We start from the raw sequence: 15,546 nt of genomic DNA on the forward strand, positions 1-15,546 counted from the left end.
TTCATTCAAATAACTATTAATTAAATATGGGATTAACTGTTATGCTTTGATAGTGTATTGAAGCATGTATTGTCCCAACAGCATTTTTTTTTTTTTTTTGAAGGCTTTGGTTTGCTGGAAAAAATGAAAAAAACTTAACATTACGCACAGGACATTTTTTTGAGAATCGCCCTTTACCATAATTTGAATAAACATCTAAAGTAGCCATCAGTATTAAAAATATAATTTAATACTTTTAGTAATGCATTGTATAATGTATTTCTCGTCATTCTTCTACAAAAGTTATTCAGAATGATTTTTTCAGAAAAAGCTTGAACAGGAGGTGAGGGGAACGTGGTAAATTCTTAACTTTCAAATGTATAAAAATCATAAAATTGTACAAGCTAAACAAACCCCACAAAAATTTACTGGGCCACTACACGTTGGGTGTAAAACATGTAAAATTTAAAATGGAAAATGATTAAAATAAAAAGAATAGATAGTTAAAAGTTTCAAACCCCAAAATATTTTTTAAAAAAAGAAGGTAATAAATTTTTAAAATGTTTGATGGAATGAACTGCCAAAACTTCAATAGAAATGTTTAAGAAAATTAATAGAAACCAATGCTCAAAAAAGGATTTATTTTGAATAAACCAATATTGATATTGTTGAAAAGAGAACAAGAAATAGGGATAGTGAGTTGTCTCATATCATGTAGGGAATTAATTGATGGAAAAAAAATTAAGGCCAATGAAAATTTGGTATGAAACTTGTGCAGGAAAATTTTTAAATGTGGTGTGTAATGCCACATATATTTTTTCTTTAAATTTCATTCTGGGACTGATATAATACATCCCCTTTTTCTTCTGTTAAAAATGTGAAACAATCGATCTTTTTGAACATGATACTTATGAGTATTCAATTAGTGAGTCGTGGAACTTAGTTTGATTTATGCTGCCCTATTTACCAAGAAAAAGTATGTCTCAAAGAGTTAACTTTTATTGCTATAGGTCCTTATTTTATTTTAAATCTTGGTTAGTCATATTTCCATTTAAAAAAAAAATATTTAGGTCTGATATATTTAAAAATCTGTTGTTAACCTAATTAGCTATCATGTTATCATAAAACAATGTTTCAAGGCAAAATTGAGGTATACCTTTCTTGCTCAATAAGGCAATGTGTTATTGATAAATTATGTGCTAAATAAATATCCCTTTTTGTAAGGACATTCTTTTGTTCACAAGATTTATTATCCAATGCTTATAAATTTTCATTTATTAGGTTGTTCTAGTCCCCTGAATATCTATCACACAGATGAAAATATGTTGCTGAAAGATGAAAGTTTTCGAAGACTGAAAGAAGAGTTGCCAATCTGCTCTGATGAATTTAATGTGAAAGATGATGCTCCTTTCCATAAACATTTAGAACATGGCTCAGAAACTAAGAAGGAAGTAGAAAATAGTAAACAAAGAACCGACTTACCTGAAGATCAAGTCCCAAAAGTTGAAAAGGAAGTAAAGGATGAAGTAGCTGTTAAGGTTGAAAGCAATACTGAAAGTCCAAGTACGTTGGTGAAAAAAGAGGATGTTACATCTGAAGAAAATGTTAAAGAAAATACAGAGGAGGATGAACTCAAAAGTACTGATGTGATAAAATGTGAAACTAGTGCATCTTCCGAAGTTGAAGAAAAATCAAATCTAATTCCAAGTTCCAGCGAGACGAATGAAACCGCTAATGAGGATGAGAAACCAGAACTTAAGAATGAAGATGAACTCAAAGTGGAAGATGAAGAAACTGATATAGAAACTGACAATAGAAAGGAGGAAGAAGAAAGTAAGGAAGCAATGCCTATTCTTGAAAAGACTGGTGAAGTTTCAGTCATAACAAGGGCGAAAAGTCCGGTGCTATCAACTCCTGTCCTTGAAGAAATGGAGAAGGAGGATCAGAAATATGATTGTGATACGGATACAGAATCAAAAAGCCATCTGGAAATCATCCAGAAAGAATTAGAAAACTCAATGAAAAACATTAAATCAGAGAAAATTGACATGGGAATGTTTCAGAAATCACTACTGAAAGTGAAGCAAGAAGAAATAATGTCCGAAGATAATTTTAGGGAAAAATATAACCACCTTCAAAAAATGTTTCATAAGGATGATCCATTGCATTCACAAGTGGATGATTCTCAGGTAAAATCTTTAATTTAAAAAAAGAAGAAGAAAAAATCAAACTTCTTTTTTTTTTTCAATTGTTAAATACTTATTAGGAAATTAAGAATTGTAGGGGTAAAAAAAGTTTTAATTTGGTTTTTCATTAATATAACACATACTCAAGTAAATATTATTGAACAACGTTGTGTATTCCATATTTATGTGTCATGCAACAATTTTACTAATTTTTCCATCCTTTTTTTTTTTTTCGCCCAGAAAATCTAAACAAATGTTGCATTAGATCTCATATGAGTAACTGAATAAAAATATCTGAAATGCTAAAGCTTCGAGTTCGATTACATTTCAGGATAGGAAACAGCTCATGTGTTAGAATTTACCATTAAATAATTCTATACCTCTCACCCAATCTGAGATATCTTTTCATTTTAAGTGTCGTGATAGATCATTTGATCAGCTGTAGGTCCAAGTTGTGACTGAGGAGTATGTACTGTAGACAATCAATTGTTATAGTTTCTTTTAAATAAGGTTTTGCAAATATGAATAGGCTTCATATTATTTGGCTTGAATTTAATTGGAAATACTAAAGATCAAATATATATTGGCAAATGCAACTGTAAGTTGTGTTGTAACACGAAATTACAAACCTCGAATCAAAATCGGAACCATTTCATGATGACTGTTGAATGTTTTGATTCCTCTTTCAGTTTTGTCATGAATATTGCATTTTTCTAATTTCATCTGCTGATCAAAATCAATTTTTTAAATGCTGTTGAATATGTAGACATAGTAAAAAATTAGATGAAATCGACCTTTTAATCTGTAATCTCTTTGTAAGTTTACTAATATAATGCTCATCTTTCCTTTTTTAAGCTGTATGCGATTTTACAGGGATGCATTTCGCAAAATGATGATGTCATGAGTCAAGCCAGTTTTAATCTTGAAACTGAAATGGGTGAACCCACTGTTGCTCAGCTGCTGGCATTTACGAATGGAAATGCTGTTAGATGGCCTAAGGTAAATTCAAAGATATTTTACTTAAAAAGTATAAGGTAGTATTTTTCTAACTTGATAAATTGTCTGTGAATTTTTCAAATCATGTGTACAGGGTTCGTACGCTCCGGAAAAACCTGGAATAGGCAGGGATAATGGCATAGTTAAAAAAGACAGGGAAAAGTTGGGGAGTTTTCCTATTTTGCCTCCAAAAAATTTTTTCTGAATTTTTTCCCATAAAACTTTGTACCATGAGATCTAATCATTTTTTTAGATGTTTCCTGAAAAAATATAAAATTTTGAGGCAAAATGACGCAGGCAATAAAACATTTGGCGACCCAATAAAAACTTCCGCAGTCGCCATTTTTGACCCTCATTAGTTCCCAAGGAAATTTTTTTTCTGATGAACAGAAACTATGCACAAACTCAACAGGGGAGAAGACAATTTATTGCTTCGGAGGCACAAGCCTGAGAATGGGAGGGCTGATCAGGGAAAATTGTTTTTTTGATCAGAAAGTCTTTCCAGCAACGCGTGAAACATAGTCGCCGTTTTTGGTCATTCACAAGATGGAAGTGGACAGGATGCTTAAATGCCTGAGTTTCCAAAAACAAAGCAGAATTGGATGTCTTCTTTAACTGTAAACTAATAAAAGTAACTCAAAATGTGCTGCATTTTTTTTTAATACGTAATTTTTTTGAGAAATGAAAAATTTTGTTTTTAAAACAATTTCATCTTCATTGCCTTAGGACACAAATGCTCTAAAATCATTTCAACTGAATTGTAGTTTCGTAAAGATTTAATTTTTTAAAATTGTTTTCATGCTTTAAATTTATAAAAAAAATCTTAATTTTTGAAGTAGGTGCCATATTTGGTCATTCCCAAGATGGAAGTATACATGACTTTTTTTAAGTGCCTAGCTTTCCGAAATGGCATTGGATGTTTGCATTAGTAGAAAATTGCATTATGTAGCTTTAGACCTGAAAACTCCAAGTGGCCTGTAGACCCTTTTAGCTTATTGCCCACTTTTCTGCCAACAGAATAATTGTTCTAGTAGCAACCCTCCCCATGGAATAAATAAATAAATAAATGAACTAGAAACAGTATCAATAGAAAAGTACACACTCAACAATTATGGCATATGTTTTCAACTTCGAATATTAAAAATCATGATCATTTGGCTTTTATATGTTGAAAACTTGCATTTTTTTGCATATTTTTTGTTTTTTCGATGTTACTTGTCAAGCGCAATATTAACATTTTTCTGTCATTTTTTTTAGCAATCTTTTAGCATCTGCTTTCAATTTATAATATTTCTTATTCTGTAGAGTAAGAATGGCAAGTAAATAAAAAGAGGATGACACGGAAAATGCAGTAGAGCGTATGCGAGTATTACGGCAAAAAAACCAAACAAAAATAGATAAAAAAGTCAAGAAGACTGAGGAATCAAAAATGAGAATTCAGGAGATGATAATTAATTGCAGGGAAGCTAATAATTTAACTTTGTATAGAGTTGTAAACCAATGCAAATTAGGCTTTCTCAACATGCTAAGTTAACGGAAAGATTCAAAAAGCACGCTCTTCCAAGTAGTCCCAGCGAAAGAAAACCTCTTATATGTTATCTTGCTAAATAATAATAATAATAATAATATTGTAATTACTGTGGCAGTCTCTTAAATGAGTGTCCCTAAATCATAAGTAAATTCATGGAGGTCCATATTCAAAGGGACTAGAACCAGAAAAAATCTCTGATTCAGAGGTGTCCCTTAAAAGAGGGGCTGCTGCACTGCTTTATGGGTTTACCTTGTACTTCAACTCTTAAACTTTTTCTGAATAAGAAATACAATTTATAAGAATGTTTTTGACACATTTGATGCATGTTTAATTTAAACTAATATTTTGCCAATTACAATGGTTTCTTAAAATTTTTTGCTCCAGGACAAAGTTTTGCAAATTCGCTTGGAGCACATAGTCCATGCAGTGGAAAAGAATGAATGGCCCATCATTCGACATACTTTTCTACCTAGTTTCCCATCTTCAGCCCCTACCCCATCATCCTCATCTTCCACTCCTATGTCTCATCCTCCTGTGATTGCAAGCCCTGCACTCTCGCACAGAGCTTCTCCTGCTCCTAGTATCTCTAGCCAAGGTCACAGTGGTGAAGTGACTCCTGAGCATACACCACTGCGAGAACCCATATTGCCCTCAACAACCTCCATTGCTGCTGCCTTGCAAGAAACTATTCCTCCTACTCCGACAGATTTTGGGCTGCTGCATAAGGCGGCTCTTCAGCAACACAATATGGCAAACCAAGTGAGTTGGTTTTTTTTTTCCAGAGTTTTTCATATGTGTTGTTAATACATGGAACAATTTCACATTGCATAGTTCTTGTAAGAGGATAATCAATTCAAGCACATATTGCTTTTTAGATGATACTATTCCAACTAGATTTGTGGATCAAAATTTAGTAGTCGAGTGCTTAATATGTATAATTTTTATTTTTCATAGCTTAGATCTTTTTTTTTTTTCATTCTTTTTCATAATTTAATATTTTTACAAATAATTTTTATCCAAGACCTTAACTTATTAACTGTTTCTCAAAAAAAAAAAAGAAAATATATTGTACCTCTTTACAGTCAATTTTACTTTCCTGCAGCAGGCTCAGTAGTTGATTGAAAAAAATCTTCACAGCACACATTTTAGAGAAAGAAGAAAATCTCTCTCATTATGCTCTATGACACGGTTCACAAACTTTTACGATTCACTACATCCTTTGAAGAATTAGAACTTTTAGTTTATCTCTAATATATATTTATTAATGGATACCATGGACACTTCTCAATAGCACTTGCCTCTTCCTGTAGCACCCCCTTTGGGAACACCTGTTCTAACGTGTCAGTGTCGGCACATTTCTGCCGAGGCGGTTACAACCACTGGTAGAAACCGGTTAAAACCGGCATGGCAAAAGCCACTTTCTGCCAATTTGCGGCAGAAACTGGCAAAAACTCACAAAATAAAAAATTAATTCTTGGTATACAACTGAAAATGCATGGAAAAAATAATTAATTGTTAACCAAAGTACTGTAATTTTGTTACAAAATTATCACAATTCAAAATCAAATGTTACATTGTTTGGACCCTGCAATTGCCTCTTAGAAAAGGTGGTTTCAAAAATCAGGTTCTCAATTTACAACGCACAAATGAGAAATTTTAGAATATTCTTAAAACAGAAGAGGTAGCAGACAATGCATCAAGGAGCAAGCAATGTTCGTGAAACTTTCATCTATTGTGTAACTGGTCCACCGTGTAGTAACTGGGATTGTGGTAAAAATTTGACTGGAAAAATAAGTTTTGAGAAATGGAGCCAATTTGTTTTGAAAAGCTCCTACATTAGGTACAAAATTTGGGCAGGTAAAATTCTGGCACTTTCTTCTTGAAGCACATGACATGATAATTTCAATCACAAACAATTTAGAGGAAGCTTATAAGTGAGCAAGTTACAGTCAGTAATGCCTGTTTAATTCTGTATGTCACTCCTGTTTCCTTAGCACCCCTGTATGATTTTTTATCCTTTATTAAATTAATCCACATACTACAAGCCTCTGAAATTGGAAAGTTCCCTTTCTGAACTAATTCAAGGGCCCTAGCATGGGATTTTTTTTTATTAAATGATGAAATGTTTAATTTTTTAGTTTACTTAAACAAATATCATTTACTAATTACTTGAGTTATTAAAGACATTTTTAAGTTTTTGCCAGTTTCTGCCGGTTTTTACCGATTATAACCAGTTTCTGCCACTGGCACAGCAAAAACTAGTTTCTGCCGGCAGAAAGCCAACCCTGGTCAGTGTACTGAAATTTTTCCAAGTTTGTTTGCTACAATTCAGTGGCTTAAGCCGTCTTGCTTTGAACAAAATCCATTTGTTATGCAACATACAAATATTCGAGGGCTGTTCAAAAAGTATCGGAGTTTAACTAATTAAAAGTGCATTTATTGAGCTAGAGCTACAGACCTTTAATCACCTTCAAAGTAGTCACATTGGTGATGAACTCGCACTTCTCCCCAGCGGTTTTGCCACTGTTCAAAACATTTCTGGAAGGCATCTTTTGGAATGCTGTTAAGCTTGGTCGTCACACTCTGTTTAATGTTTTCTCTTTCTTGAAATCAAGTTCCTTTCAGGGAAATTTTCAGCTTAGAAAGTAGTCAGAAGTGTTTGCACTATCCAGCATGTCTTGTGCAAATTCAAGGCGAAGTTGTTTTTACTCAATGTCAGCAACTTAGGAAAAAAATTTGCGGACTCGTTTTCTCATTTTCAAATCCTAAGTTAAAATCAAATGTACTGACCCAATGCTGACTCCAATTTCTTCTGAAAGTTCTCGGACTGTAAGACAACAGTCCTCGGAGACTAAAGTTCACACTTGTTCTGTAACATTCTCATTCCGGCTTGGCGATGGCCTGCCTGAACATGATTCACTTTCCACTATGTTTGACCATTTTTGATATGATTGTACCCCCTTTTTTTATTCAAGTACTGTTCATGGCAGACTTCTCAAAAGCCTGTTGTATCTTGTGAATTGTTTCCACTTGGGAATCGCCAAGCTTTCGGAAAAAATTTAATGCAGTAACGCTGCTCAGGTTTTTCTGTCATTTTATAACTTGATAAAACCCGCTGAGCACTACAGTGAGGTCTACATTACTAGGCTGACTGCTGGTGACTGAAGTTTTGTCATGATATGAAACTGCGCATCCGCGCTCATGACAGTTCCCTCTACATCCCTACTAAGCTTTTTCTGCCGGCTCTTCATTCGTTTTATGCGGGAGGACAAAAGGTCTGATACTTTTTTAAACAGCCCTTGTATGTGGTATGGGCGCCCATATAGGGGGGGAGGGGGTAAGTGGAGGCTCAAGCCCCTCCCCCCCTTAGAAATTAGAACCTCCTTGCTTTTAGTACTTTTTTCTTTGCAAAAATGTAAACATTTCTTCTCCAACCATTGATGAAAAAGTTATTAAAAATGCTTCGTGCTTAGTGTCATGTTTTTATGCGAATTACATTTTTTAAGAAAGAAAATCTCTTAGCTATGGTCGTTAAAAACGCATATTGTACTTTCCAGTGTAGAATTGTTTGTAGCTTTAAAATGAGATTTTACTCAAATTTGTCTACCATAAAGTCGACGCCTTGCATTTGTTTGCAATAGAAAAGATATTTATATGTTTCTAATAGTACATTAAAGTATTATATAAGAACTAGACAAATTGCTATGCGCAATAATGTATATTAGGGAAAAGGAGCACATGTGAATTTTTTTTTTAAATTTCTTTATTTAAAAAAAAAATATTAATTTCTCAATGCAAATAAGTCCCCATGATTGAATATACTTTTCTTTGTGTCATGGATTTTTTTTTTGGAATTCTCACATGTACCCCTAAACGGGGGCACATATGAACACGGGGTAAAAAATGCAGGAAAAGCATAATATTTTGAAATTCTTCAATATGAAACATGTACCTAAATAACAAATTCGTTGAAGGGTTTGTAATCTATTCTGCGTCAGTTTCAACTCCACAGTTAATAGTTCACTAAGAAAATATTTTTCCCTGACTGTATAACTGCTCACTGTCAAATTCTTAAGTCTTGTAGCCTGTTCTGATCACTGAATAGACAAGAAAAAATCGCTTATGTGACCACATATAGGCCAATGGTTGGGGAGTGAAAAAAGGCATTCCCTGTAACGCCGAAACACGTGTCTACTATAATTTGCAAATTTGTGCTTCTTCTAATGTTGTTTGTCTTACATTATTGTATCTGTATGTTTTAAAAAAATCTATCATATGCTCTTTTTTCAGCAACCTATTTCGGAATCATCAAAGCATCGAAGGAGGAGGCGGAGAAGAAGATTTGAAATTGAAGCTGAAAGAGGTGTGTTACATTTGTATAATTGTGTTTTAAAATTGTACAAAATGTATAATCATTAAAAATAAAAAGCAGAATGATTGATTGATGAAATATCATGGTATGAAGTTACTATTATAAAGTTCTGTTTTTCATGCACTCAATTTTATTGCTTTGTATAGTGTAAAAAAATGTTGTATTCTTTGGAAATTATACCTTAAATTTCCGTTTTAATTACTTGCAAATCAATTTTGACCAGGGTCTTCAAGACATGCATATTTAACTGTGTATAAACAGGTCAACTGAAAGATCAATGTTGTCAAATTACCAAATTTAATATTTGGCTGTGCTGTTATGTCTCAGAATTTATTCATTTTTTTCATGAATAGAATTTTTCATTTAATATGAAATAAGCTCAAATAACTTTTTAAAAATTTTTAAATAAAAATTTACCTTTGGAGAATTTTCTCAAAACCTTGATTTTCGCCCACTATTCCAAGTCACTTTTTTGGTATGAATTTAGAATAATTCCCCTAATTTACAGTATAACTTCAGTTTAACAATACCCGAATTAGCGATTTCCTCAATTTAATGATACATTTCACTGCCTCGGGTTTAGCTGCATTGAATGTATATGCTCCTCTATTTAACAATATCCTTGATTTTACAATAAACTTTTCCCGTCCCTTGGTTATCGTTAAATCGGAGTTATACTGTATTTATTTTTTAGCCATTTAATCTGATTTAAATATCAATTTAAAGCAATTATTTTTTTCTTTCTATATAAGCAGCTATAAGGATCCTGTAAATAGTAGAGTGCTGCTATTCCACATCTGAAGTCTGTTTTTATGTTTTTTCAATTGGTAGATTTATTAAGTGAAATCTTCAGAGTACCAATTAGCATCTGTCTAATGTTATTTTTTTTAGTATGAACAATCATGCACTAATAATAACAATAAGAAGTATAGTTAAAATCCTTTCCAATGGCCTTATTTAATATATTTCATGACAGCAAGGGAAACCAAACAGAAGAAAAAACATTGTAACATCATATAAAAGTTTGCTTAATGTGAACTTGCTTCGATTACTTTACAATGATCTTCCACTCTTGCACTGCTTGAATAGTCTGACTCCAGATTTCTTTGAGCTGCTGATTGAAGTATGCTTTATAATCTCTTTGAAATTTATTTTTAAATTGATAAAAACTCTTATTTTCTAAGGAAATGTGTTCCTTCTCAAAGAAACCTCTACATCAGCTCAAACAGAAAGCGTCAAAGAATACTTTGTAAATTGTTGTGAAATTTAAAGAGATGAAATAATTTTCAATTCTATGAAGACTTAACGTAAATTTTGAAAATGAAAGCAGTTGACATGAGCATTTTTTTTTATTGAGCCTTAATGAATCGACAAAGGCTATGGGTAGATCCACTTTCAAAGCACAAGATGTGTATCGTGAACTGTGTTCCTGTAACGCATTTAATACCGTTATTTTTAAAACTGGATTTAAAGTACCAGAAAATTATATATGTGTTCACATCATATATATTTCCTATAAATAATCCAAATATTTCTTCTTTTTTTCTATATAGCTAAGCTGCGACAGCTGTTATCTCATAATATGCAACAACAGCAACACCATCATCAACAGCAATTACAGCATGTGCAACAGTTCCTAGCTTCTTCACCTATGCGCAATAAATTGTGGGAAGAACACGTTGAGGATGGAGGGAAACCTGCTGTACCTTCGCTGCCAGCTGTTCCATCCCCTGCTCCTTCAGCTTCTTCTAATGTTCCCCCTCCTGCTCACCAAAATTCATCTTCTCGCCTTCCTCCAACTGTAGGCACATTAGATTTACGAGTAAAGTCTGGGATAACTCCACCAACACCTTTCACACCTGTACAGCCCAAAGGAAAACCTGTGATGCCTGTTGAACCAATAGCAGGAAGCAGTACCACAGAAGCGCCTTCTTCACCCATAGATTTAAGTGCTTCTTCGCACAGTACATCTACACCTCCGAGTGGAGCTCAACCAAAGGCAGCTGGTCAACCCAAATCAAAATCTAAGAAAGGTGGCAGTCGCATTGATGCTTTGGCTTTGAATCTTCAAGCTCGAAAACAACAGCAACTTATGCAAGATAAAGTATGCTATTTTTTTCTATAAATTGTATTGCTTGTTAATTTTCATCTGATTACAAGCATATACAGTGGAATACCAATTTTATGTAATCTGTTGGACTAGTGAGAAAAATTGCTGCAAGCAGAAAATTGTAAAATTGGGTGTGGGAATATAAATTTTAGCATATTGCTTAAAAATTCACTTTCTCGATGGCCTTGTGGAAGAAATATATATATATATATATATATATATATATATATATATTTTAATTCCTTTTCATTTATAGCATGCTCTGTACAGTTATTTTTAAACAAATTTTCTTTGCATTTGCAAATAAATTTATTTTAACTAATTAAACATAAAGTTTTTATGTTTAATAATGGAGACATTAAGGCTGAGCAGAAAGAATGCCAAAATGACTTCAAACAGCTTAAAACTAACTTTGTCTTGAAAAAAATGACCTAGAATTTTTTTTATGTGAGTATTATATGGAGAAGATTTCATATAGATCTGTTTGGAAAAAAGTTTTAAACTTATTTTCTGAAAAAGGGTAACGTAATGTCCAGAATATTTTAATATTGCTGATGCATCAAACTTTATAGAAACGTTACAACACAGTTAACGCAACGAGCAGCCAGTCATGGCCACCTTGCCAGATCATGACAGTAGCCTCTTTCCGTTTTTGTCAAGCTTAAAAACTGGTTCACAAAAATTAATTTTATTTATTTATTTATTTAATCCCAGTCCCCACTTATGCGGTACCCTACTTGAGCATGAAGCCAATGATTAGAGAGAATGCTTTCCAACAAATTATTCAAAAATCTACAACATAATGGAAATATTTTTTCCTAATTTCAAGATTAGCTTGGGATTTAAATAGACTGAAACAATAAGCTATGACTCTGTATTCTGTGCAAAAGAAAAAAAAAATCTTTCATCCCTAAACTTGAAACTATTTAACTGTATATGTAAAGTTTGACTTAACAGCTAAGTAAGAAATATCTATAAATCATGTTTCCTACCATACAATTTTTAACTCTCTTTCAGTATTAATCGTTATATTTTCCATATTGCTGTGTGAAAATGTATGTAAGCTATTAATTATTTTGGCTAAACTTTATTAGAGAAATATATTTTTTTTTTGGTTTTTGTTGATAAATGCAATTGAAGAATGGGTTGAAACAGCAGTTGTGTAGAACATAGAGTAATATTTATATATATATTTGGTTGGTGAAATTCTTGATAAGGTGTTGAATTATTAGAAAATGTGCGATTTGCAAAAATATAAGTGATCTCTCTTCCTTAATATGTACAAATTGTATGGAAAATGCTGGTTGGGTAAACTAAAATGCATTTTTTTTCCCCTTAGGAACAACACCATCCTCTTGCAGACATGGGATCGATGTTGGAGCGGGCAAATGAGGGGAAAAATAAAGATCTTGATCAAGAAGAATGCTTGCAAGTGCCTCCTTCATCACGACATTCTCTCCACCATCAAGAGAGGAGAAGTTTAGAAGATGAAGAAGTCAAACTTAGGAAAAAGAGGGTAAGTAGCTATGAAAAATTCCCAATTGTTGAAATTTTTACATTTTATGCAGTAATGCATTTTTTATTCAAATTTAAAAAAAAAATAAAATTCTTATGTATGTACAGTGGAAAATGTTTAACACAAAGCTGAAAGGACCGAAACTTTTTTTCATGTTAAACAAATTTCGTGTTAAAAGGTTTATATTTAAGTGCATAGTATACAGTTCGGTTTGCTGTACAAGTTTGCATAAACCAATTTTTCGTGTTAAGCGTTTTCATGTTAAACGATTTCACTGTATGTATATAATTATATATATATACATATATATATATATATATATATATATACACATTGTTTGTACGCGTTCGCTTAGAGGGCGCTGCCACATCCCTTGCGATCCCTCGCGACTGAACTTTGACCCTCCGGGTCAGTTGGTTTTCTCCTCTGAGATGAGGAAGGTGTTGTGCTTGGCCGCTGAGGCGGAATATGTATTTTACTCTTATCAAAATGTAATCATATCATATATCTAAGTTGAAATTAAATAACATAAAAACTAATGCTCTCCCACTATTTACTGCTTCGTGAATTTTCTGCATGGTGCCGATTACGCGGATGCAGGATTTAAGTAAGGAATGCTAAAAAGAGTGCAGGTGAGAGATTTCAAGTTATCTGCATGAAAAGCATCAATTTCTGATCAAAATGAATAATTTAGAAAAAATAAAAAAAAAACGTGCTTCAGTTAGAGCTGGAGTCTCACGCATTATATCAAAGGTTGAGCCTTTAATTAAACAAGATCCCAATTTGAATGAAATTGACCAGTTGAATGAGCTTTACCAGTTACTGGAAGACAAAGGTAACACTCTTAAAGATCTAGACGCAGAAATTGATGCTCTAATTGTTGTGGAGAAGGACTATGAGGCGGAACTCATATCATGTGAGGAATATAACGATAGAATTCTTCCGTATAAATTTAAAATTAAGAACTGTATTCGTAGAGATGGAAATAATGTAAATTCTGTAAATGAAAGTAGCTCTGCGAGTAGTGTTAGTTCGAACACGACTACTCATACAAATATAAAATTACCGAAATTAAACATAGAAAAGTTTAATGGTGACACATGTTTGTGGCTGGAATTTTTCAACGTTTATGAAAGCGCTATACATTTGAATCCAACGTTAAACAAATTAGAAAAGTTCAGCTACTTGAAGACTCTTTTGTCTGGCCCTGCATTCAATTGTGTTTCCGGGTTTGCCTTGAATGAAAGTAATTACGATGCTTGCATAAATATATTGAAAGACCGTTATGGTAGAAAAGACTTAATAATTAACAGTCACATGAACAAACTTTTGAATTTGGAGCCAGTCAGAAGCTCCGCAAACATCCTAGGGCTCCGAAATCTTTACGATCAGTTACTAATCAATATTAGAAATCTAGATTCTTTAAATGTTGCGAGTGGCAGTTATGGCCACCTATTGAACCCTATTGTACTGAAATTATTGCCCGAGGATTTGACTCTAGAATTCCACAGAAAGCGAGCCTCTAAGGAAAATTTTGAAGTTACAGAATTAATAGATTTTATCAAAAATGAAGTCGAGTGTCGGAAAACCGCCAAGTTGATCAAAGGAGAAGAAAATATTAAAACGAGGGAAATCGCTAGCCCTCAGTACAATACTTATAAAAGTAGAAACAGTAGAACAAAAAATATTTCGTCGTTCAACGCTAGAGTAAAAATCTTTTGCATTTTTTGCAACTCTGATAGCCATCCGACTTCACAATGCTTGAATTTTACGGATGAACAGAAAAGGCGAAAGATAAGGAAAGAATCTCGATGCTTCAAATGCTTTAGAAATTCGCACATAGCTTCGGCGTGCCGTTCGAAGATACAGCCCTGCGAAATTTGTGAAAGTACTGACCATGACAAATTGTTCTGCAGCACAACAATAAACCCTGTGTTAGTAAATACTTCGGAAAACCAAACCCTTGTGTCTACTTCACAGTGTAATGTTTCTCAGAAAAGAGTTCTGCTGCAAACATGTATAGTTAACGCTACGTCAAGTTTTCGATCAAAACTAACACGCATTTTACTTGATTGCGGAAGTGAAAAAAGTTTTATTACTAAACGTTTTGCGGATGAGCTAAAATTACGCTCCATTCGGAAGGAAAAGCTGAAAATCTATTCTTTCGGAAATAGTTTAGGTAGCGAAGAAATATGCGATGTCTTTAGAATGAAGTTAGTCAACAACGCGAACCCCCAACAAAGCATTACGGTGGAAGTTCTAGGAACTGATGTCATATCAGGGACCTCTGTTTTGTCGCCGCTTGAGGCAGAAGACGTCACTGGATTTATGACCAGCCGAGGCTGGTCCCTGTCAGATTCGATGGACCCCTCTCTCAGAAACGTGAATGTGCTGCTTGGCGCTGACTATTTTTGGAAGCTACAATTGCCGGGGGTGATGAAGATCAGCGAAAGCCTTTTTGTGTGTCCAACGATATTCGGTTTAACTGTGGTGGGACAAGTTGACGGTTGTTCCCCTCAAACCCAGCACAATGCTCTTCATATTAGTACGGAAGGAAAAACCGATTTTGACTTGCAATCGTTTTGGAAGTTAGAGTCGATCGGCATAATAGACGAAAATAAAGAATTGTCCATAAGTGATTCGGAAATTATAGAGTCATTTAGAGAATCTTTGAAATATTCAAAGGGAAGATACGTCACGAAACTTCAGTGGAAAATGGACAATATTGATCTAAAGGATAATTTCTCCGTAGCTAGAAGGCGTTTTTTGGGGTTAAAAAATAAATTGAAAAGAGACGAAACCTTGCTTAGTGAATATAAAAATATAATCACGGAACAAATTAAAAGCGGGATTGTT

The 15,546-nt window shown here is 33.4% G+C and overlaps 1 protein-coding gene across 1 annotated transcript in view; it reads left to right on the forward strand.

Moving 5' to 3' along the window:
• The window catches only part of LOC129230479 (chromodomain-helicase-DNA-binding protein 7-like), a 171,608-nt gene that overhangs the window by 132,963 nt on the left and 23,099 nt on the right, over nt 1-15,546 (forward strand). Inside the window, 6 exon segments of the mRNA XM_054864881.1 lie at nt 1,261-2,168; nt 3,021-3,164; nt 5,077-5,451; nt 8,983-9,055; nt 10,618-11,168; nt 12,514-12,690. Coding sequence (XP_054720856.1) covers nt 1,261-2,168; nt 3,021-3,164; nt 5,077-5,451; nt 8,983-9,055; nt 10,618-11,168; nt 12,514-12,690 — 2,228 coding nt within the window.

The sequence above is a fragment of the Uloborus diversus genome, chromosome 9 (genome assembly GCF_026930045.1).
Source record: "Uloborus diversus isolate 005 chromosome 9, Udiv.v.3.1, whole genome shotgun sequence".
Taxonomy (NCBI): domain Eukaryota; kingdom Metazoa; phylum Arthropoda; class Arachnida; order Araneae; family Uloboridae; genus Uloborus; species Uloborus diversus.